The 25,000-nt window shown below is 33.1% G+C and overlaps 1 protein-coding gene across 16 annotated transcripts in view; it reads right to left on the bottom strand.

Moving 5' to 3' along the window:
- The window catches only part of r3hdm2 (R3H domain containing 2), a 130,620-nt gene that overhangs the window by 31,708 nt on the left and 73,912 nt on the right, over nucleotides 1–25,000 (bottom strand). For 10 of the 16 annotated variants that reach the window (XM_073954789.1, XM_073954792.1, XM_073954798.1 and 7 more), the window contains exons 5-12: nucleotides 23,922–24,011; nucleotides 20,845–20,968; nucleotides 19,333–19,411; nucleotides 17,539–17,598; nucleotides 14,829–14,969; nucleotides 14,282–14,390; nucleotides 13,922–14,017; nucleotides 13,162–13,193 (exon numbers count right to left, since the gene is read on the bottom strand). In XM_073954789.1, coding sequence (XP_073810890.1) covers nucleotides 13,162–13,193; nucleotides 13,922–14,017; nucleotides 14,282–14,390; nucleotides 14,829–14,969; nucleotides 17,539–17,598; nucleotides 19,333–19,411; nucleotides 20,845–20,968; nucleotides 23,922–24,011 — 731 coding nt within the window. Of the gene's footprint in view, nucleotides 1–10,334; nucleotides 10,389–13,161; nucleotides 13,194–13,921; nucleotides 14,018–14,281; nucleotides 14,391–14,828; nucleotides 14,970–17,538; nucleotides 17,599–19,332; nucleotides 19,412–20,844; nucleotides 20,969–23,921; nucleotides 24,012–25,000 lie in introns of all 16 variants that reach the window. The other 6 variants (XM_073954785.1, XM_073954788.1, XM_073954796.1 and 3 more) reach the window with 1 other exon arrangement.

The raw sequence follows: 25,000 nt of genomic DNA, 5'->3' as shown, positions 1-25,000 counted from the left end.
AGTTTTTTCTTTTTCAAATATTGTTTAACAGAGCAAGAAAATGTGCTGGAAAGCCTTTACATTAAACAAACACCTTAAGAACATGTATGTTTTCTCCGACTGGCTACAGAATAAACCACTGTTATTATCATGACTTGCCTTTAAACTGCACTTTAAGATGAATATCAATATGTTGAAAAATCTCAGAAGTATCTAGTTAAAAAGATGTGTTTGCAAAGCTAAAACAAGTAAGAAACACTGATATTCCTCAATGACACACAGCACTATAAACTATTAGTGATGTTATTCTGCATTTTAATAAACATGATTTATTTAATGCTCAACTATTTAAGAGAGGCACAATTTCAGATTGAAAACAATGACAATATGGCAATATTCAAAATTGATTTGAGCTATTCCGTATTTCTTTTGTCCACGTTAACTCTTATTTGACATATAACAGAATGTTTTTTTAATAAACTTCACAAATGAAGCCAGTGCTGTTGCGGTGCAGTCACAGTTATTGTTCAAGAAGTTTCAGCCCAAACTAACGTGCATCTGAAATTTTCTATATATTAATAGACACATGCGTTTCTTTCTTCTGATAAACACTAAATAAATCATTTTGAAGAGAGCTGAAAATCTGCAACCACTGACTTCTATATCTAACAAATACTGTGGAAGTCAATGGTTACAGGTTTCCACCTTTCTTCAAAATTTACTTTGTGTGTTCAAAAGAACTCCAATGTTTGAAACAAGTGAAAGGTGAGCAAACAATGACCATTTTTAATTTTGGGTGAACTATCTTTTTTAATAAAATTAATAGTTTTTAAGACGGCAGTACTGTCTTAGATCATCTCCAATCATTAACAAGCATATAAACTCCAATTTTGGTAGAAATGCGAAGTTGGAAAGATGCATTTGCACAGCTAAAGAAAGAAAAAGAAAAAAATGTAGGTCAAGAATAGTTTTGGGCCGAATACCGTAAAGATTCCCACCCCTACCGTCCAGACACACACAAACATGCAGATCCACATGAACTCAAAATATCAGACACATACAAGATAAAAGTGCAAAACAATAAATAAACGAATATGACCAGAAAATAAGAACATCCAAACACACTCAACGGCTACTACACATCAGATCTGTGGCTCATCCAGGCTGCGGCCAAAGCCACTGCACTCGCATTTAACGCAACAAGTCCTGCAGCTGGTTTGCAGTGCAGTCATGCAGTGATGCAGTCCTTCAGTGATGCATGTATGGAAACTTCTCCATTCAAAGATATGCTGGGGCAAGATTCATTCTCTGTGCAGCCCTATGGCAGACATAAACACACACACACTCATGCACACACCCACACACCCATCACTGTGTTAAGCGGATGCACACGTGACCGACCAACCAACCAACAAACCAAGCAACCAATCAAATCAACTAATCAATCAATCAATCATCCAAGTAATCAAATCAACCAATCAATCAAATCAACTGAGCGACCAACCAACCAACAAAGCAATCAATCAATCAATCAATCAATCAATCAATCAATCAATAAATCAATCAATCAATCAAATAACCATCCAAGCAATAAATACATCAATCAACTAAGCAATCAATCATATCAACTAATCAATCAAATCAACCAATCAATTAAATAATCAATAGTCCAAGCAATCAATAAATCAATCAAATCAATAAATCTATCAAATCAACCAATCAAATCAACCAACCAATCAAATCAATCGACTGACCAACCAACAAAGCAATAAAATCCAATCAATCAATCAATCAATAAAATCAACCAACCATCCAAGCAATTAATATATCGATCAAATCAACCATTCAAATCAATCGACCGACCAACCAACCAACAAACAAAGCAATCAATCAACCAAGCAGCCAATCAAATCAACCAGTCTTCCAAGCAATAAATCAATCAACCAAGCAATCAATACATCGATCAAATCAACTAAATCAATTAACCAATCAAATCAATCGATTGATCGACCAACCAATCAACAAACCAAGTAATCAATCAACTAAGCAAATCAACCAATCAATTACATCATCCAATCAAATCATCCAAGCAATAAATCAATCAACCAAGCAATCAATAAATCTATCAAATCAACAAATCAACTCAATCGACCAACCAACCAACAAAGCAATCAAATCAATCAATCAATCAATCAAATCAATCAACCATCCAAGCAATAAACCAATCAATCAAGCAATCAATCATATCTATCAACTAACTAAATCAAATCAATTGACCGACCAACCAACCAACAAACTAAGCAACAAACCAAGCAATCAAGCAACCAAGCAACAAACCAACCAAGCAACCAAATCAAACCAAATCAATAGTCCAACCAATTAACAAAGCAATCAATCAATCAATCAATCAATCAATCAAATTAACCAAGCAATCAATAAATCTATCAAATCAACCAACTAATCAGATCAATCGACCGACCAATCAACAAAGCAATCAAATCAATCAATCAATCAATCAAATCAATCAACCATCCAAGCAATAAACCAATCAACCAAGCAATCAAGTATATCAATCAACTAACTAAATCAAATCAATTGACCGACCAACCAACCAACAAACCAGGCAACCAATCAAATCAACTAATCAATCAAATCAACCAATCAATCGTTTAAGCAATCAATAAATTATCAAATCAATCGACCGACCAACAAACAAAGCAATCAATCAAACAAGCAGCCAATCAAATCAACCAGTCTTCCGAGCAGTAAATCAATCAACCAAGCAATCAATACATTGATCAAATCAACTAAATCAACTAACCAATCAAATCAAATCAATCTATTAATCGACCAACCAATCAACAAACCAAGTAATCAATCAACCAAGCAAATCAACCAACTGATCAATCCAATCAAAACAATCAACCAAATCAATCAACCAGCCAAACGAATTCACTGCATGTACGGCAAAATAAATGAACACAGTATTGATTTAAAGGGATCTGATGATGCTAAATCCTCATTTGTGAGCAGTTTGGACAGAAGTGTGTCCACCGTCATATTACACTGCTGGAAACACAACAAGTCTCTTTTTAAACTACATTTCCTGAAGTTAAAACAGGATCCAAATCCCAGTGGCCCACCGAAACGCGACATAGAAGTGTTGTTTCCCCACCCACTTTTTAATTGACAGGAGTGTATTAACATGCGTCCATAGAAACGCATATAAACAATTCCACAGAAAAGGATTAACAAAGCAACCTGGATTAAGAGATCTGTTCAGCTCTCTGTGATCATCTGCAGCTCAAGGATGAAGTTTAACACGCTTTAAATCAGAGCATGCTTATAATAAAGACCGCTGGAATCAGCACAGGTGCATACTGTCAGCACAACTAAACACGAGGAGGACGCTTCAAACACAGAACAAGCGTCAATTATTCAGACGTGGATTACTCAATCAGCTGGATTTGGTTATTGACAATTTGACACGATCCGGGATCATTTTGTTCTTCAAAACTCATCTGAGAGTTGTTAAACAGGTCTGAGAGCTCAAACCTGCTCAGGAGCTGCAGTCTATCTCATATAAACAGATGCTAAATTAATTTAAACAGCCAGTTATGCCTTACACCACATGATGAAGAAACGTGAACAGTCCTGCTAACGGAAATTCACTCTAAAAATAAAACTAAATAAATGCTAGATGCTCCTGACACATGAAAGCGTAAAGCCTGCAGCCAACAACAAATGTGTAAAGTTGATGCGAACCAAATCTCAAGAGTTCACCCTCAGCTGATGATTGACTATAAAGCTTGTTTGGCATGCTGTCCGGCGAGAGAGCCCTGAGCTCATAAGATCCTCGAGCCTGGGACTCCCTCCAGTAGCAAGGCAAGAGGGGAGTTTGAGCTCAGGTAGATGTGGAGAACTTCCCTGCTGTAGTAGCTAATGAACAGATAGTGATCGCTCTTTAGAGATTACTACTGACTAGCAGCATGTCTATGGTGCTGATTTGGATTAGTCAATGAACTTAAAGGGTCACGAAACACCAGAACACATGTGTTGAGCTGCTGACAGTGGTATATGTGTCCCACACTGCTATAAACACTATTAGGACACCTATATTTCACTAAACAGTGTAAATTGGTTGTTTTTGCGTTATTTCAAGCAAATTCGTACTTCCGGTTTGAAACAAATTTTTGAAGCTGCGTCACGGTCATGACATAATAGCGTGTATTCCAGCGTGCAGACTGGACATCTGTGCCAGAGTGTGTCTTATTACGTCTTACAGTGTGCTGCATTAATGCATGAGTAAGGCTTGGTTCAAACCAATCAGCGCGCTCTATTGTGCTACTTCATTAATATTCATTACTGTCACAGTGTTTAGACGACAGAGTTGTGTGTGTGTGTGTGTGTGTGTGTTTATGCAAGCAACTGTTTGTGTGACTGTGTGTGTTTTTGTGTGCGAGTCTGTCTAGGTTTGTTTGTCTGAGTAACTGTGTGTGTTTTTGTGTGCGTGTCTGTCTAGGCTTGTCTGTCTGAGTAAGTGTGTGTGTGTGTGTGTGTGTGTGTGTGTTTGTGTGTGTGTGTTTGTATACTAGCAACTGTTTGTGTGACTGTGTGTGTTTTTGTGTGCTTGTCTGTCTAGGCTTGTCTGTCTGAGTAAGTGTGTGTGTGTGTGTTTGTGTGTGTGTGTTTGTATACTAGCAACTGTTTGTGTGACTGTGTGTGTTTTTGTGTGCGTGTCTGTCTAGGCTTGTCTGTCTGAGTAAGTGTGTGTGTGTGTGTGTGTGTGTGTGTTTATGCAAGCAACTGTTTGTGTGACTGTGTGTGTTTTTGTGTGCGAGTCTGTCTAGGTTTGTTTGTCTGAGTAACTGTGTGTGTTTTTGTGTGAGTGTCTGTCTAGGCTTGTCTGTCTGAGTAAGTGTGTGTGTGTGTGTGTTTGTGTTTGTATGCTAGCAACTGTTTGTGTGACTGTGTGTGTTTTTGTGTGCGAGTCTGTCTAGGTTTGTTTGTCTGAGTAACTGTGTGTGTTTTTGTGTGCGTGTCTGTCTAGGCTTGTCTGTCTGAGTAAGTGTGTGTGTGTGTGTGTGTTTGTGTGTGTGTGTTTGTATACTTGCAACTGTTTGTGTGACTGTGTGTGTTTTTGTGTGCTTGTCTGTCTAGGCTTGTCTGTCTGAGTAAGTGTGTGTGTGTGTGTGTGTGTGTGTTTGTGTGTGTGTGTTTGTATACTAGCAACTGTTTGTGTGAGTGTCTGTCTAGGCTTGTCTGTCTGAGTAAGTGTGTGTGTGTGTGTGTGTGTGTGTGTGTGTGTGTGTGTTTATGCAAGCAACTGTTTGTGTGACTGTGTGTGTTTTTGTGTGCGAGTCTGTCTAGGTTTGTTTGTCTGAGTAACTGTGTGTGTTTTTGTGTGAGTGTCTGTCTAGGCTTGTCTGTCTGAGTAAGTGTGTGTGTGTGTGTGTGTGTGTGTGTGTGTGTTTATGCAAGCAACTGTTTGTGTGACTGTGTGTGTTTTTGTGTGCGAGTCTGTCTAGGTTTGTTTGTCTGAGTAACTGTGTGTGTTTTTGTGTGAGTGTCTGTCTAGGCTTGTCTGTCTGAGTAAGTGTGTGTGTGTGTGTGTGTTTGTGTTTGTATGCTAGCAACTGTTTGTGTGACTGTGTGTGTTTTTGTGTGCGAGTCTGTCTAGGTTTGTTTGTCTGAGTAACTGTGTGTGTTTTTGTGTGCGTGTCTGTCTAGGCTTGTCTGTCTGAGTAAGTGTGTGTGTGTGTGTGTGTGTGTGTGTGTGTGTGTTTATGCAAGCAACTGTTTGTGTGACTGTGTGTGTTTTTGTGTGCGAGTCTGTCTAGGTTTGTTTGTCTGAGTAACTGTGTGTGTTTTTGTGTGAGTGTCTGTCTAGGCTTGTCTGTCTGAGTAAGTGTGTGTGTGTGTGTGTGTGTTTGTGTTTGTATGCTAGCAACTGTTTGTGTGACTGTGTGTGTTTTTGTGTGCGAGTCTGTCTAGGCTTGTCTGTCTTAGTAACTGTGTGTGCTAGCAACTGTTTGTGTGACTGTGTGTGTTTTTGTCTAGATCTGTCTGTCTAACTGTGTGTGTGTTTGCAAGCGTTTGTGTAACTGCGTGTGTGTGTGTGATGAACGAAGGATCTACTTTTACGCTGCCCTGTATATTTTTGGAGCTGCACTCGCTCTTCATTGTTAACACACACACACACACACACACACACACACACACACACACACACACACACACACACACACAACAGAGCCAGAATGTCCAGTGTGTGTGTGTGTGTGTGTGTGTGTGTGTGCGTGTGTGTGTGTGTGTGTGTGTGTGTGTGTGTGTGCACAACAGACATTTACATCTGGAAATAATGAACAAACACTCAATAACGAATAGAGTAGCACAAGTGTTGAATTCATGCACAATCTAGTGTACACATAAATGCACATACACTACCTGACAACAGTCTTGTGGCCTATCCAAGTTTAGGAACAATAATAATAACTGGACGTCTAGTATATAGTATATATATAGTATATAGTATATAGTATATAATATTGTGTCTGACTCCATCATGAGCTTGGAGGACTGCATCCATACATCTCTGACATGACTCACATCACTGATTAATAAAGTCATCTGGAATGAAGAAGAAAGCCTTCAGCAGGATCCCAGAGTTCATCAAGAGTCTTTGTGTTCATCTTCAACACCTCCTCCTTCATCAGCTCAATAATGTTCATGTCTGGTGACTGGGCTGGCCAATCCTGGAGCACTCTCTGCTTTCAGGAGCTTTGATGTGGAGGCTGAAGAATGAGCAGGAGCGCTATCCTGCTGGAGAATTGTCCCTCTCCTGTGGTTTGTAATGTAATGGGCAGCACAGATGTCTTGATCCCTCAGGCTGTTGATGTTGATCATCCACTCTGCAGATCTCTCCATACTGAATCAACCCCAAACCATGATGTTACCTTCAGCAAACTTGACTGATTTCTGTGAGAATCTTTGGTCCATGCTGGTTTCAGTAGGTCTTCTGCAGTACTGGTGATGATCGGGATGCAGATCAACAGATGATTCAGCAGCGAAATCCACCTTCTGACACTTTTACAAATGATCAACTAGAAGTCAAGATATTATCTGCTGCTCTTACAGCTGAGATCCAGCACAAGACTTCTGTCAGGTAGTGTGTACACAACAATCAATACTACTGAAAATGGATGGAAATTATGTATTTGATACAATAATACAAGTTTTATATGTGTTTGAGTGTGTAATTAGTTTATATTTAGTATTTTTCTGACAAATTGCAAAAATATCAAAACATTGTGAATTTCCTACTGTAAAAATATCAAATATAAGAGCCTGCTAAAAGCTTAATTTGGCATGTTTAACCCTACTCTTGTCTTAATATTCTGTGTACATGTGAAGTGTAAAACGTTTAAATGTTACAGCAGATTCTGACTGTGTGTGTGTGTGTGTGTGTGTGTGTGTGTGTGTGTGTGTGTGTGTGTGTGTGTGTGTGTGTGTGTGTGTGTGTGTGTGTGTGTGTGTATGAGAGTTAGTGGTTTTTGTGATGTAAAAGCGCTTTGGGTCTTAGAAAAGCGCGTTATAAATAAAATGTATTATTATTATCATTTTTATAAATTTTTTTAAATAGTTTTTATAATAATAAAACAATAAAACAGTATTGTTTTTTTTGTGTTTGTTGTTACAATTGTGCATGGGTCATTTTTCATCCTTACGTCAACAGGAGGTAAGGCTTTACAATATATGGTTTCAGCATCGGTATTGCGATGAATCATAAAAGCACTCAGGTATAGGAAATTGTATCATTTGTGACTACAATTACAAATTAACTACAACTACAATTAATTTTATTAAATTAATTTTATCATTCAGTTATTGTACTTGAATACTGTTAGACTCGGGGAAACGTTTTTTTTCTTGACTGTATTTATATACATTTTTGCATGAAAATACTCACAACACATGCAAATACAAAACCACACTGCAAATGGCACTGACCACAACGTAAATGTGTCGGGCGACCACAAAATGCTTATTAGATTTAATTTAGATGCAAATAGTAAACATTAATTCATCAATCTCTGACTAAACATGTGCATGAAAATACTCACAGCACATGCGAACAGAAACGCACTGCAAATATCACAGAACACAACCAAAATGTGTCGGGTACCCCAAAAATATTACCGATTGTTTATTAGATTTTATGGAGATGCATTCTGACTGCAGAATCATCCCAATCCATCTAACATTATACATTCTAAATGCAGATATTAAGTCATCTGGTGAAATTGTATTTATATCGCAATATATATTGCAGAATAAGAAAATATTTAAAAAATTTAAATACTCGTAATCAGACTAGTAACTTTAAATACTCGTAATCAAACTTCAGTAATCTTTTAAAATACTCATAATCTGACTACTTACTTTTTAAAATACTCGTAATAAGACAACAGCTACTTTTAAAAATACTCTTAATCAGACTAGTCATTTTTTAAATACTCATGGTCAGGATACAGTTACTTTTTAAATACTCATAATCAGACTATAGTTACTTTTTAAATACTCAAGATCAGACTACAGTTTTTTTAATTACTTAGACAACAGCAACATGTTTAAATACTCAAAATCAGACTACAGTTATCTTCTAAAATACTCATAATCAGACTAGTTACTTTTTAAAATATTCATAATCAGACAACAGCTATTTTTTTAAATACTCTTAATCAGACTACAGTTACTTTTTAAATACTCATAATCAGACAACAGTTATTTATTAATTACTTAATCAGACAACAGCTACTTTTTAAAATACTCAAAATCAGACTATAGTTACTTTTTAAAATACTCTTAATCAGACTAGTTACTTTTCAAATACCCATAATCAGACTACAGTTATTTTATAATTACTTAATCAGACAACAGCTATTTTTTAAATATTCTTAATCAGACAACAGCTACTTTTTAAAATACTCAAAATCAGACTATAGTTACTTTTTTAAATACTCTTAATCAGACTACAGTTTTTTTAATTACTCAGACAACAGCAACATGTTTAAATACTCAAAATCAGACTACAGTTATCTTCTAAAATACTCATAATCAGACTAGTTACTTTTTAAAATATTCATAATCAGACAACAGCTATTTTTTAAATACTCTTAAATCAGACTACAGTTACTTTTTAAATACTCATAATCAGACAACAGTTATTTATTAATTACTTAATCAGACAACAGCTACTTTTTAAAATACTCAAAATCAGACTATAGTTACTTTTTAAAATACTCTTAATCAGACTACAGTTACTTTTCAAATACCCATAATCAGACTACAGTTATTTTATAATTACTTAATCAGACAACAGCTATTTTTTAAATATTCTTAATCAGACAACAGCTACTTTTTAAAATACTCAAAATCAGACTATAGTAACTTTTTAAAATACTCTTAATCAGACTACAGTTATTTTTTAATTACTTAATCAGACAACAGCTACTTTTTAAAATGCTCGTAATTAAACTAGTCACTTTTTAAATACTCATAATCAGACTACAGTAACTTTTTAAAATACTCATAATCAGACTAGTTCCATTTTGAAATACACAATAAACTACAGTTATTTTTTTGGATTACGTAACATTGTTTACACAATGGCAGTAAGTTGTTAACAAGGTTATCCTGCTTAAATATACGTGACATCAAATAAGGGTTAACACAAAAGTAATCTAAATGCAATCTTAAAGAAGTCTGATTACATTACAATAAATATGCATCTCAGAGATTATAATACTGACTACGCATTAAGTCGTCAGATGAAATTATATTCATATCGCAATATATATCACAAAATAAGAAAATATCACAGAGTTAGATTTCTGCAATATCGTGCAGCCCTAATATTCAGATTATTGATTTAATATGATAGCTGCATTTCTAAACACTACCATGCATCAATAGAAAGCTTATTTATTTCACTTTCATATGATTTAAATTATAAACAAACAAACAAATAAATAAATAAATAAAAGGGGCACATTTGATATTCTGACCAATTAGTTGGAATTTTTACATTGTTATGAAATGACTGAAGCGGTGATAAAAGCCTATGATCAGACCACCTATTCCTGACTGACCAGCTCTTCTCTTTCTCTCTCACGCATAAACACACACAAACACACACACACATTAAAATGCAGTTGTATATGAGAGTGCATTGATGTCGTTTCATTTGCAGAGACTGTAGTACACAGCAGCCATGCACGGCCGGCCCCCAGTGCACTGAGCCCACGCAAAGCAACACATGGTCACCACACGGCCACACACAGCAGAGACTGTACCTAAAAATCTGCCTCCGCTTTTGGGAGGATGAGGAGTAGCCGTCAGTGGACAGTCTGTAGAGTCACATTGGAGAAAACAGCGTGTGGGGGTTACAGGAGCACTGTGTGTGTGTGTGTGTGTGTGTGTTTGGTGGTTTATGAGGATGTGCATAGTGATAGGAGTATAATCTAGGTATTACAATGTTGAGAGAGCTTATGAGGGCATGCACTGATGTCAAAATATTATCTAAATGCTTTAAAAGCCATAATTAAAAGTTTTTTTTTCATTCAAAGTTTGCCACAGGTTTGCTGTGAGCGCTGGCTTAGAGGTATTGACATAAAACAAACATGTTTTACAGTATAAAATACATTACATCTTCATAAACCACCAAAACCAACCTTTGTGTTTTGTGTGTGTTTGTAGGCGACCCAGACATTAAATACACTCTTACGAGACGCAGATATAGGAACCGCTCTGTGTGTATTTCCTCTAATGGAAAAACAAACTAATCATCAGCTCTCAGTCTGAGTTCTGCAAAGTATCCTTCACTGTCAACTCAAACTCAAAAGCAATATTATCTAAAAGACAGAGCTGGGTAGTAGAGGATTATTTGTATTGCGGGTTTAGTGATCACATTCAAAAAACCATGTACTTCAAGTTAAACTACTTTTTACAATCACTCAATCAGATTACAGTGATTTTTTTAAATACTTGTAATCAGATTATAAGTACTTTTTTAAAACTTGTAATCAGATTATAGTTACTTTTTTAAAACTTGTAATAAGATTATAGTTACTTTTTTAAAACTTGTAATCAGATTATAGTTACTTTTTTAAAACTTGTAATCAGATTATAGTTACTTTTTTAAAACTTGTAATCAGATTATAGTTACTTTTTTAAAACTTGTAATCAGATTATAAGTACTTTTTTAAAACTTGTAATCAGATTATAAGTACTTTTTTAAAACTTGTAATCAGATTATAGTTACTTTTTTAAAACTTGTAATCAGATTATAGTTACTTTTTTAAAACTTGTAATCAGATTATAAGTACTTTTTTAAAACTTGTAATCAGATTATAGTTACTTTTTTAAAACTTGTAATCAGATTATAGTTACTTTTTTAAAACTTGTAATCAGATTATAAGTACTTTTTTAAAACTTGTAATCAGATTATAGTTACTTTTTTAAAACTTGTAATCAGATTATAGTTACTTTTTTAAAACTTGTAATCAGATTATAAGTACTTTTTTAAAACTAGTAATCAGATTATAGTTACTTTTTTAAAACTTGTAATCAGATTATAAGTACTTTTTTAAAACTTGTAATCAGATTATAGTTACTTTTTTAAAACTTGTAATCAGATTATAGTTACTTTTTTAAAACTTGTAATCAGATTATAGTTACTTTTTTAAAACTTGTAATCAGATTATAGTTACTTTTTTAAAACTTGTAATAAGATTATAGTTACTTTTTTAAATACTCATATTCAGACTAGTTACTTTAAATACTTGTAATTAAACTACAGCTACTTTTAAAATATTCATAATCAGACAAGTTACTTTTTAAAATACTTGTAGTTAGATTATAATTACTTTAAAAAAAAACTTGTAATCGGACTGTGGCTACTTTTAAAATACTCATGATTAGACTACAGATACTTTAAAAATACTCAGACTAGTTACTTTAAAATACTTGTACTCATACTACAATTACTTGTAATCAGACTAAAGTTATTTTAATGCTCGAAATCAGACTACTGTTACCTGCAATCAGACTAGTTATTTTATAATAATCATAATCAGACTACAGTTATTTTTAATGCTCATAATCAGACTACTGTTACTTGCAATCAGACTAGTTATTTTTTAATAATCATAATCAGACTACAGTTATTTTAATGCTCAAAATCAGACTACTGTTACTTGCAATCAGACTAGTTATTTTTTAATAATCATAATCAGACTACAGTTATTTTAATGCTCAAAATCAGACTACTGTTACTTGCAATCAGACTAGTTATTTTTAATAATCATAATCAGACTAAAGTTATTTTAATGCTCAAAATCGGACTACTGTTACTTGCAATCAGACTAGTTATTTTTTAATAATCATAATCAGACTACAGTAATTTTAATGCTCATAATCAGACCACAGTTACATGTAATCAGACTAGTCATTTTTAATCATAATCAGACTACAGTTATTTTTAATGCTCATAATCAGACTACAGTTACTTGTAATCATACTAGTTATTTTTTAAATACTCTTAATCAGCCTACTGTTACTTTTTTAAATACTCGTAATCAGACTAATTACTTGTAATCAGACTACAGTTTTTCTTTAATAAATACTGAATCACACTACAGTTCATTTTAAAATATTCATAATCAGGCATGTTCTTAAAATACACATAATTAGCCTATGATAACTTTTAAAATACTCTTAATCAGACTAGTTACATTTTGAAATGAACGTAATCAGACTACAGTTACTTCGTATAGATTATATGATGACATTATTTACACAATGGCAGTAAGTTGTTGACAAGGTTATCCCGCTTAAATATACGTGACATCAAATAAGGGTTAGCAAGAAAGTAATCTAAATGTAATCCAAAAGAAGTCTGATTACATTACAATAAATACTTAATCTCAGAGGTTATAATACTGACTACGCATGTCATCGCAAGTCATCCACCCAGCTCTGCTAACAGACAGATCATATACCTATAGCACTCTTCCTCACTCATGACTCATGCAACTGGATTAAACCGTGGACATACAGTCGTGTGTTTACTAGCAGTACTGACTGGTTAAAAAGGTAGATTGATCAGGAGGAGCCTCTTACCTGTTATCATTGATGTATCCATTCTGTGAGGACTGAAACAAAAGATAAAACAGCTTTGCTATGAACAATCACACGGTCACATTATGCAATGTGTACACTAAAATAACAGCGCAAAACAATAGAATACATCTGCACTGAATGCATGCTTTGGGAGCAGAATTTGTACAGAACACACTAATAAACATGCTATGGATGAATTTATGGATCATGTAAAGCTGTCTGAATGATTACTGTGCTTACTGTGATGTATTCTGGCGCTTAAATCTGCTTACTATAAAGGATTAATTTCTCTTATGTTCCAAAGGAAAATAAAAACTGATTAATTATTGACATGTATTTTCTGTAAAGCAGCTTTAAAAATGATATGAACATTTTCTGCATGTTTCAGAGTAAAATTTAAGACTTTTAAATAGCTTTTTAAGATCATTATGAACACACTTTATTTTTTATTATTTTTTGGGGATTTTTTCTAAATGGAAAAGATTTTTACTTGGTCCTTCATATCTAATTAGTTCTTTGCCACATATTTTCATTTATTACAAGCTGCCATGTCAGTTTTTACAAGATGTGAAGTCTCTGATGTCTATCTATCTATCTATCTATCTATCTATCTATCTATCTATCTATCTATCTATCTATCTATCTATCTATCTATCTATCTATCTATCTATCTATCTATCTATCTATCTATCTATCTATCTATCCACAAAATCTCTTTAATAAGTAACGCTGTTCCTGAAGCATTGGATTATTTTCTTACTTCTCGTGCAAAAATGCGATCTCTGACGCGCTGGTACTCTTCCTCTCGCTCCTCGATGGATTTACTGCGACGGCCGTCCTGCAGCGGCACGCGGATCTGAACAACACAGTTAAAAAATGATCATTTTCATCTTGAATAAATAAACAACACATTTGGTGATTAAGCAGTTCTGGGTGATACGACCTAAATGAAAACCTTGATGAATTGAACACTTTAGCTCGATTGGGAATGTGTGCTTTAATATCAGTTCTTCAACGTTGATATTCAATAAATAATCATGGACAGTAGATCACTAATCCTAATTTGACTTTAGGGGAAATCGCTCAGTGCTAGTAGGAGCGAAAACTCTGCAACACACACCTGGTTATCATCCTTGTCCATGCTGGCGTCGTCTCTCTTCAGGATGAACTTCTTCTGGAAGTCCATGTTGCGCTCGTCTTTAATGTGCTCAGAGAAGCGCTGCTCGGGGCTGAAACACACACCATGAGGAGCTTATTGTGCACAGGCCTATATAAAGGGTTAATTCTGCCAACTGATAATCAGCAGTGAAAATGAAAAGTTTTACCTCTTAATCACAACAGGGAAAACCAGCAACAATCAAGAATGTATGAATATATGCTGTTATGGCTTCGCAATCAATAAATGTGATTATACTGAAAGTCAATGGGTCAAAAACAGCCCCAACATAACCAAAAGGGAGTCAATTTGAACAATACACAGGGTTAATGTAATAAAAAAATCTGTTTACATGCTAGACTCTTACTAAGAGCATATTCCTAATCGTATTAAAATCAGATTATTGGTGTCCATATAAGTGTATTCACTGTGATTTCTCCCACAGATAATGACGATTGTTTGTTATCATGCATGTGTGTGTGTGTGTGTGTGTGTATGTGTGTGTTCTTACATGCGTGTGTTGCTGGTCTTGTTGATTATGACCGCTTTTCCCGTTTGGTCCACATTGTGGTCCATGCCGAAGTAGGCAGCGACTCGATGCAGCAGCATGCGATGGTATGAGGTCATCTGAGGAAACTTCTTATACTGATTACTGAAAAAAAAATACAGACACACACACAAGTTTGAGGTTTGATTATTTATTGCCAAATCAGGAATATATGTATATTTCATGGCAAACTTCTCACTTCAATACCAACTTTATATTGCAATGAGAGATGATAGAAAAAAAATAAATCTGTATAACTGAAACTATAATATATAGATGATACAGCATAATTAAAAACATAAATATAACCACATAAATAAATAAATATACATAAAAATATGACATGTTACATTTCAGGACATTTTTTTTTTTACATTTTTTGATAACACAAAATTCTTCCTGGGAATACAAATTAAATAAATAAATAAAAATAATTGAATAAATACAAACAAATAAATAAATGAATAAATAAATAAATAAATACATGAAAACAAATAAATAAAAATAAATAATAAATAAACAAATAAAAAAATAAAACAAATCATTAAATTAATTAATACATAAAAATAAATAAATACATAAAAACAAATTAATAAATTAAACAACTAAATAAAAACAAACAAATAAAAATTAATTAATTAATTAATTAATTAAAACAAATGAATAAATTAAAACAAATATATAAAAAAATAAAATACATTTAAATATTAAATATGATTTTTCAGTTCAATTTTTTAATAAACAATTAAAAATTAAATAAATGAAAACAAATAAATTAATAAATAAACGAATAAAAACAAACCAATAAATAAATAAAAACAAACAAACAAATAAAAATAAATTAATAAATATAATTAATAAATAACAACTAATGAATAATTTAAAACAAATAAATAAATAAAAACTAATTATTAAAAACAAACGAACAAATAAATAACAACTAATGAATAAATTAAAACAAATTAATAAATAAAAACAAATTAATAAAAAAACTAACAAATAAAAATAAATAAATAAATAAATAAAAACAAATTAATAATAAATAAATAAATAAAAAATATACATTAAAATATTACATGATTTTTCAGTAACATTTTGTAATAAACAATTAAAAATGCTTCAATTTTTAAAAGATATATTTTTAGAAAAAATCCAAAGTGCTCCTAGTATAAAAATCTTAGATGCACAAACACATTTGTTTATTTATTGCCAGATTGGCAACTTATGGCTATTTCATGGCAAGATCTTTGGGACTAAAGCCGCGGACGTATTGCCAAAAGCTCCTCATCTTTTGGAATTTGTTGCACTTAAATAAATAAAAAAAAGGTTGTATAACATTTATTTTGTTTGTATTTAAGTACTTTAAATGAGCACATACATCACGCGCATTCCACTTAACACAGCGTTTGTGTCAGGTAATTGCTGTTCAGCAGTACCTGTTTCTATCGGCAGGTGGGAGGAGCACTGCTTCACATGTTAAAAAAAAAATCTTCATACATTCATTATTTTGAGGAGCTGAAGCTAATGATGAGGTAATAATAACACAACTGTTTCGCGAAACTGAACAGTTAACTACTGATGAAATTTAATATTTGTTTTCACAGTATAAATGTGTGTAGTTTTGGTGAAATAAAATAAATAATCTATAAAATGTGCATCATATCAACATAAATACATGCAATTTAGTTAGAAAAACGTAAATTGTAAAAAAAAAAAAAAGGGTTTTTGAAACAAATGAAGACAGCAAAAATCAAAGATTTATTTAGCCCAACATGTTTAATGTTCCTAAATAATATACTTTTTTTTAGATAAAATATATTGCGTTCAAAAGGGAAAAAAGGTTTTGTTTTTCACCCAGATATTAAAAAAATAAATACTTTAGAGCAGTAATCACAATAGCGTGAAACCCTGATATTTTTATCCAAGGTTATCATACCGTCAGAATCTTATAACGCCTGATGCCTACTTATAATAACTTCAATAGCAACTTCAAAAAGAAATGATAGCCAATAAACAAAAATAAAAACGAAACAAAAATTACATAAAAACGTTAGATTTATTTTTTTTTAAAGACTTTTATACATTTTTGATAATACAAAATTCTTTCTGTGATCCATTTTTAAAAACATCTTTTAAAGTGCTGTCAGTATAAAAATGTTAGATCCACAAACACCGTTAGGTTGAATAGCACCTCACAATAAATCAGCAGATGACAGAGGCTTAATAAACTGCCTAAAATGATCATGTGTATTAATAAAATCACATATAGAATAAAACCAGCAGATCACTGCAATTCTTTCAAACCACCGAAAGAGGGCGACAAAAAACAACTACAGAAAAACTGAATCGCAATCAGAATCCATTAATGTAGTACATCCACACCGCGCTCTTGCATTGCTTTATTCTTTGCCTGGTGCATTGACCTGGTGCATGTTTTGATGTAGGTTTGTTTTTATTTTATATTCATCAGGAAACATATTATTTTACATTCATTTGTTTAATGAAGCATGCAAAGTAAAAATATTATAACAATAATATTATAAAAAAATCAATGAGTGCAGATCACTACTTCTTGAAATAGAGGTGTTTGCATGAGTAGTAAATGAATTTTATTATTAAAAGAATATATGCATTACCAGTTGTACAACACGCATTTATATCTGTTAGTACTCACTTCTCGTCACTTATGAACTCCAGTATGTCCTGTTCCAGCTTCAGCAGCATCATTCTGTCTCTAAAAGAGGGAGAAAATCAGAAATAAAACAGGAAAAACAAATAAACACAACTCTGCATTTAAGTCTACATGCATTTCTGTGTTTACGATGATGAATGCAAGATAAAATACTGCATATACATTAACTATGACAAGCAGCATGTCATCAATTTCTTTAAATAAGTTTTAATAAATGCTTTATTTTACTATCTATCACCGAACTCAATATATTGACTAATGCAATACATTGTCATGACCACAATAATTGTTGCTTATTTTTGTATTTTTCTTGTTGTTCTTTATTTGGTGTATTAATATTTATTTTGCATGCATTTCATTCCTGTTATTCAAATCAACCTGCCTAGAGGGCCTGTGGCACATTTTTTAATAAGTGTCACTAACTAACTACTAACTAACTAACTAACTAACTAACTAACTAACTAACTAACTAACTAACTAACTAACTAACTAACATATAAATAAATAAACAAACAAATAAATAAACTAAAATAACTAACTAACTAAAATAAATTAATAAATAAATAAATAAACCAACTAACTAACTAAATAACTAACTAAATAAAATAAATAAATTACTAAATAACTAAGTAAAATAAATAAATAAACAAATAAATAAACTAAAATAAATAAATAAATAAAATAAATAAAATAAAAAAAACTTAAATAAATAAATAAATAAATAAATAAATAAATAAATAAATAAATAAATAAAATGAAATTTCTTTTAATGATGCCATTTAAATAAATGGTTGGTATTTTCTGTTTCTGTCGTGTCGCGATTGATGCAGAACGCAATATGCAGAATGCAAAAGTCTTAAGCACTACACTGGGTTTGTTGGCCTAAGACTTCTTGTGCACAATATATAATCGATCAGTCTCTTTATTAAAAACCAACAGAAAATATATTAAATGTGTCAAACAAAAAACAACAACAGCAGCAGCCCAACGTTTCCTCTTCAAGCAAAAGTTTGTTTAATGTGGCTTCCCTTGGATCTGTTTTGTTCTAACTGTCCTGACATTTTCTGAAATGATGTGCTGTGTTATTGTGCACTTTCCAAAGTTACTCTTTAGGTTTAAAGTGTCTTATCTTTGTTTTCTGTCCGGGTGATCTCAAACAGCCTCTATAATATTCAGGTTTGGACCCTGTTGAGGCCATTTCACGAATGTCTGTGTTTCTTCAGCTGTATTCTTTCTCCAAATAGGATTTCACTGCAGTTAGCAGATCATTATGAGGCTGAAAATTAAAACTATTACCACTGAAGTCCTTTCCAGAAGGAATGGCAAAATGGGTTAAAACCTATCTGTACATTTCAACATTCACAATTCTGACAATACTGATAATCACACTGGTAGTAATGCAGCTTAAACCAGGCCTCGAACAGCCTCTCCCCAACATTGTCTTAAAAAATAAACCAAAATAATTCAAACTCCAACCTTACCCTTATCATAACAAACCATAGATGAACTGAAAGATCCTTTATTCCCCCTCTAGAAATCTCAAAAATTACTCAAATATCTACACTTAAGACAGGACTTGTGGTAAAGAGTCGCATATATCTATTATACCTTAGATTTACTGTCAGCCTAAAACGTTGCACAGTACTATACGGGTGTGCATTGAGATGCAGTCAAAATGAAGCTCAGAGTAACTAGAGAAAGCTCCGCTGAATGCAGAAAGGATGTGTATGGTGTCTGATGTCAGTGTTGTGTCTGGATGATCAGGACTTCTCCTACCTGGGGTTGTTTTTCAGTGTGTTCACCAGGAACTCGTGCACATCAATCCCTGTGGAGTCAGTGTACTCCTGACTGGAGTCTGGAAAAGAGCAGAACAACAGAGTCAGATCCTCACACACATCGAGATGAAGGTTAACAATACAGACCTCAAGGTATAATTGATGTTGGACAGAATAATGCAATTATATCATTAAATACAAATTAATTATTGTATTATTATATTTCATGCACAATTTTCTAATAATTCACCAGCCCATAGTGCATTATTCTGCTTATACAACGATTCTTATAGCTAAATCCACTGCTGAGATGTTAGTGTCCTCCACATCTCCTCCTTCTGTTGTGGCTGTTGTAGCTGTGAAACAACTCTAATCATTCAGCGGAGTGATATGGAGCTGTAAAGTGCTCAAGACCTGCTGGAACTACTTTAGCTGTGCCTTTATCTGACAGTAGGGTATATGCCGAAGCATGCTAATGGGACTTTTAATTTGCCAGTAACCTGGCTTAATCGCTTCCGGTGAACTGTTTGCCATTGCAAAATCGTCGCATTTAAGGTCTATTTTCTTTAAAAATCAGCGATGTCCACTGGCTGAGTGATATCTGATATAAAGTAAGTCTCAGATTGTACAAGAAGCACTGCATTACATTACATTTTCCCCCGCTATGTCTTTATAATATGAGCATTTATTTTACCCCAGTATATTCAATGGAACTTCTGCGTTAGCCTGCCGACTCTGACGGGCGCATGCGAGTAAGCGGCTTCTTGTCTCGTTTTACACTTGAGCGACTAAATAAATGCCAAAGTTTATTCAACTGATTGTATTTTAATTACATTGCAACATCGATGCTGTAAAAAGAAGCGTATAAATGGAAAAAAACTCACAATAACAGGTCACCGTATGTTTATCAGTAGCTTAGTTTAACTCTAGCTTGGCATATACCCTATAACTAAACACCTGAGCGTGCTCATCAGCCAAACAGAACCGAGCATTCAGCAGCCCTGCAGTCTAATATACTGTATTGTGAATTTTGTAGAGCTGGTGACAGCCAGAATAAGTTTTAGGTAGTGGATGACCAATATAATGGATATAGTCAGTTGATGTTTGATGTTTTAAATAAATAATCAGTAAGAGGTCAATAAGTGTCAGCAGACATGAGACTTTAATTTTGTTAACAATGCACGTACAGTGTTGGTCAGGGTTTTCTTTATTTGTGAAAAATAAATACATTAATAAATGTTTTGTAAAAGTTGTAATATATATATATATATGTGTTAATTTAGCTAAATCGTATTTTAGGAGTTAAAATTTAATTATTCACATATGATGATTGTAAATGTCTAATAAAATACAGTGTGTTGTTGTTTTCACATGCCGTACGCTTTAATTTAAAGACGAATGAAAAGTTGTCATATTGCATCAACCTAAAAGATCATTATCAGTTTTCTAAAGTTGCAGTCTGTAGTTTTAGATCAACAGAAACACTCAGAGCAGCAGAAAGTGAAGGTCTTACCGCGCGAGAGCATCTTGCGTGGGGTTTTATCCTTCTTTTCCCTCTCCTCATTCTCAGACTCGTCTTTAGAGGATTTCTCCTCCTCTTTATCTGATGGACAGCTGATGTGAAGCTGAATGATGTCCTTCAGGGGTGCAGATTAAAAGCAAAAACACGGGTATATCATATTAAAGGCAAAACACTGCAGAAAAAGGCTTCTCAGATTTGCTTACAAAAAAATTAATTGTAGGTGCACTCAAAAAAAGATTTGTTCAAACAACGCATTTAAAACGAGTTCAACAATCTTATGTTTTAAGGGGAAAATTAATTATTTTATGTTCAATTAACTTGCATTTCTTAAAGTTGGAACAACATGACGGGATTTTGAGGAACCCAGAATTATTTTGTACAGTGTAAATTTGAGGATTTTTATTTATTTATTTATTTTTACAAGCTGTAATTTAGTCTTTATGACCCGTGCCAATACTGAACAGAACATTTGGTCTCAGAATCACGCATGCAACCAAACAAGCTACATTCCTGCTTATTTCTCTGCTTACAAACAATCTGTGTTATATAAAGTGTTGTAAAAGCAAGTATGAAAGATTACTACTGTAAAAGGATTCTTTATGAGTATTGTTTATGCCTTTTTCTTTATGCTAATTTAAGCTTATACCTCAAAATTGCTATTGAACCATCAATATTGGTCAATAATGTAAAATATTTAAAATATAAATAATATGTTATAAATAGTATAAAATATAAAATTGTGAAAGAAAGATAAACAGAAATAATGAAAGAAATAAAACTAATTTATAAATAAATAAAACATAATTAAATAAATCATATATGAATTAACACACACACACACACATACATACATATATATATACATACATATATATATATATATATATATATATATATATATATATATATATATATATATATGCAAAGTTGAAGTCAGAATTATTACAAATAAAACTGAAACATAAAGAAATCAAATATAAATAAACACACACACACACACACACACACACACACACACACACACACACACACACACACACACAYATATATATATATATATATATATATATATATATATATATATATATATATATATATATATATATGCACAGTTGAAGTCAGAATTATTAGCCCCCCTGTTTTTTTCCCCAATTTCCATTTAATGAAGATAAGATGTTACAGCACATTTCTAATCATAATAGTGTTAATAACTCATCTCTAATAACTGATTTATTTTCTCTTTGTCATGATGACAGTAAATAATATTAGCCTAGATATTCTTCAAGACACTTCTATACAGCTTAAAGAGACATTTAAAGGCTTCACTAGGGTAATTAGGGTAACTAGGCAGGTTAGAATAATCAGGCAAGTCATTGTATAACGATGGTTTGTTCTATAAAACAAATAAGACTTTCTCCAGAAGAACGAATATTATCAGACATACTGTGAACATTTCCTGAATCTGTTCAACATCATTTGGGAAACATTAAAAAGAGAAAAATGAATTCAAAAGGGGGCGAATAATTCTGACTTCAACTGTATATATAATAAATACAAAATAAAGAAATTAAACGATATTAAATATACAAATAAACTAACAAACAAACATACAAACAAATAAATAAATAAAAAACAAACAACAATTAAACAAAAATGAAATAAAATAATTTTGTTATGCAACACTCATTGGATAAAAGGCAATTCTGCAGCTGAAACATGAGTGTGGACATGAGTTTAACCCTCTGGATCTGAGTTTTTGTGATGAGGAGTAGCTATGTTTACATCTAAAAGTGCAAATCAACTATGTGAAAACTAGATTATCACATAAAAGACGTGTAAATAAAGCAGTGTTTCCATCTAATGAGTCAAATCAAACAAAATCGTCACTTCCTGATTATCTGGCGCCAAATAGCAACAGTAATTTGAAATGTTCAGCAGTAGGAGAAGCTGCGTCAATCTTTTCTTCATTTAATAAATGACTTGCGCCTCAGAAGGCAATCCTGACACGCGGTGAACGTGCAGTGGTGTTTGAAGGCGTGAGACGCGGAGCACAGACGCTCTTGATAATTCTGGAGGTCATTAATAATAAAACAACACTAATACTGAAACGGTGCAGGCGATTTATAATGAGCATATCTACATGTCAGATGTTCTACAGTGTGCTCAGCCTGCTGGATTTCCATTCACACACATTTTCATCATCACATGATCTCTGACTCTTTAGTCTGATCTCTAGTCATGATCTCTGACTCTTTAGTGCTGTCAAAATAAGTGCATTAACGCATGTGATTAATTTGAAATAATTAACGCGTTTAAAAAAAATTAACGCAATTAACACAGTTGCAGGTTTTTTTTCCTGTTGTGGGCAGGGACAGACCTGGCAGTTTCCTGCTGTTTTGGGCCGGGCTGATCATCTTCTTATGATCTGATCAGCCCATAAAGCACTCAGCAGACTGTCATGTTTCTCTGCCTCAGTGACTGACGATCCTGTGAGCTGTCACGCTCTGAAAGTGAGATGTTTCTTTTCCGGACAGAGCGGCCCATGTGACATAATCTGCAGCCCATTGGTTCTTTTCTTTATTGACATTGGGCTGACCCAATCACAACCTTCGATGTTGGGCTCTGTGTAGCGTGCAACGTAGGTGTGTATCTGTCACGCCTGTTTCTTACTCGCGGGATTTCAGTCTTTAAATCACGATTAATTATATATAAAAAATAAATAAATAAATAAAATAAAAAATAAAAAAGTGTGATTAATTAGTTAATTTTTGTAATCAATTGACAGCACTAGATCTCCTATAACAAAATCACAAGACCTTTTTAATGCGCATGCTGGAACTTGTTTCCATCGTGTTTTATGTGCATCTTTTCTTATTAAATAAATGTTATCCTCCTCAGATATGCACAGGCATTTATGCGCATTTTCATAATTGATGAGCATCTTGGCGTTTCCATCAAGCGGTTGATGCACAAGTCCAAAATGAACATAACAGTAGGCGGATGAAAAGCAGCTGTTGATGATCAAAGCATCAGTGTATTTGGTGCAGCAGTAAAGTGTGTTCATGTACCTGTGATTCTGGTGGACCATCGGTTGAAAACGGCCCCGAGGATTCTTCACACACCGCAAGACTCCTCACCAGCTTCAGCTTGGCATTGGACTGAAACACACAGACACAGATCGCTAATGAGTTCAGCTTTATTGTGCTTTTCAAGAAATTTACCAGCACATCGGTCTCAGTACACAAATACAAAAGACAACATTTACTGACAATAGTGAGATTAAAAAGCTTTCAAGGTAAACGACTATTTAAAATGCTAGTGGACACTGGTGTGAATGTGAGTGATGCATTATGGGAATAAGCAAAAGTAAACAGTATAAACAAGCTCTTAAACGGATACAAACTAATGCACTTCTTTAACTTGGTTGTTATTGCAGATGATTCAGAGGTGCTCAACACTGCTGAGAGCTCCAGCATCAGAATCTTTCATTAAAACTGTAATAACTGCAGCATTTATGAAACATTATTTCTGCTGAGGCAAACACCACTGTGAGCGCATTTGTGTGTCTGCAACAGTCATAATTACTACAGGGAATTTATGACCGTCCTGTCAATGTGATGAGAAAATCATAATGAGGGAAAAACTATTTTAGTCCAACCAAAATCACAACAAGATGCATCAGAAAGCAGAAGAAGAAACCATCCAGGAGTGAAATTATACGTGTTATTTACAGCTGCATGTCCTATTTCAGTACTGAAACTCATTGGGGATGTTAAATGTAGTGTACAGTTGAACACAATATCATTTGCTCTCCATTGAAATCAATATTTTTTTTCCAACTCAATTTAAATATAATAGTTTTAATAGCTGATTTATTTTATCTTTGTCATGATGACAGCACATAATTTTAGACTTTTGCTTCAAGATACTAGTATTCAGCTTAAAGTGACATTTAAGGGCTTAACTAGGTTAATTAGGGTTAATATATATATATATATATATATATATATATATATATATATATATATATATATATATATATATATATATTAGCGCTGTAAAAATTAACGCTTTAACGCATGCGATTAATTTTAAATAATTAACCCGTAAAAAAAATTAACGCAATTAACGCAGTGCAGGTTTTTTT

The sequence above is a fragment of the Danio rerio genome, chromosome 6, assembly GCF_049306965.1.
Source record: "Danio rerio strain Tuebingen ecotype United States chromosome 6, GRCz12tu, whole genome shotgun sequence".
Classification (NCBI taxonomy): domain Eukaryota; kingdom Metazoa; phylum Chordata; class Actinopteri; order Cypriniformes; family Danionidae; genus Danio; species Danio rerio.
This window is presented reverse-complemented; position numbering and strand designations above follow the sequence as displayed.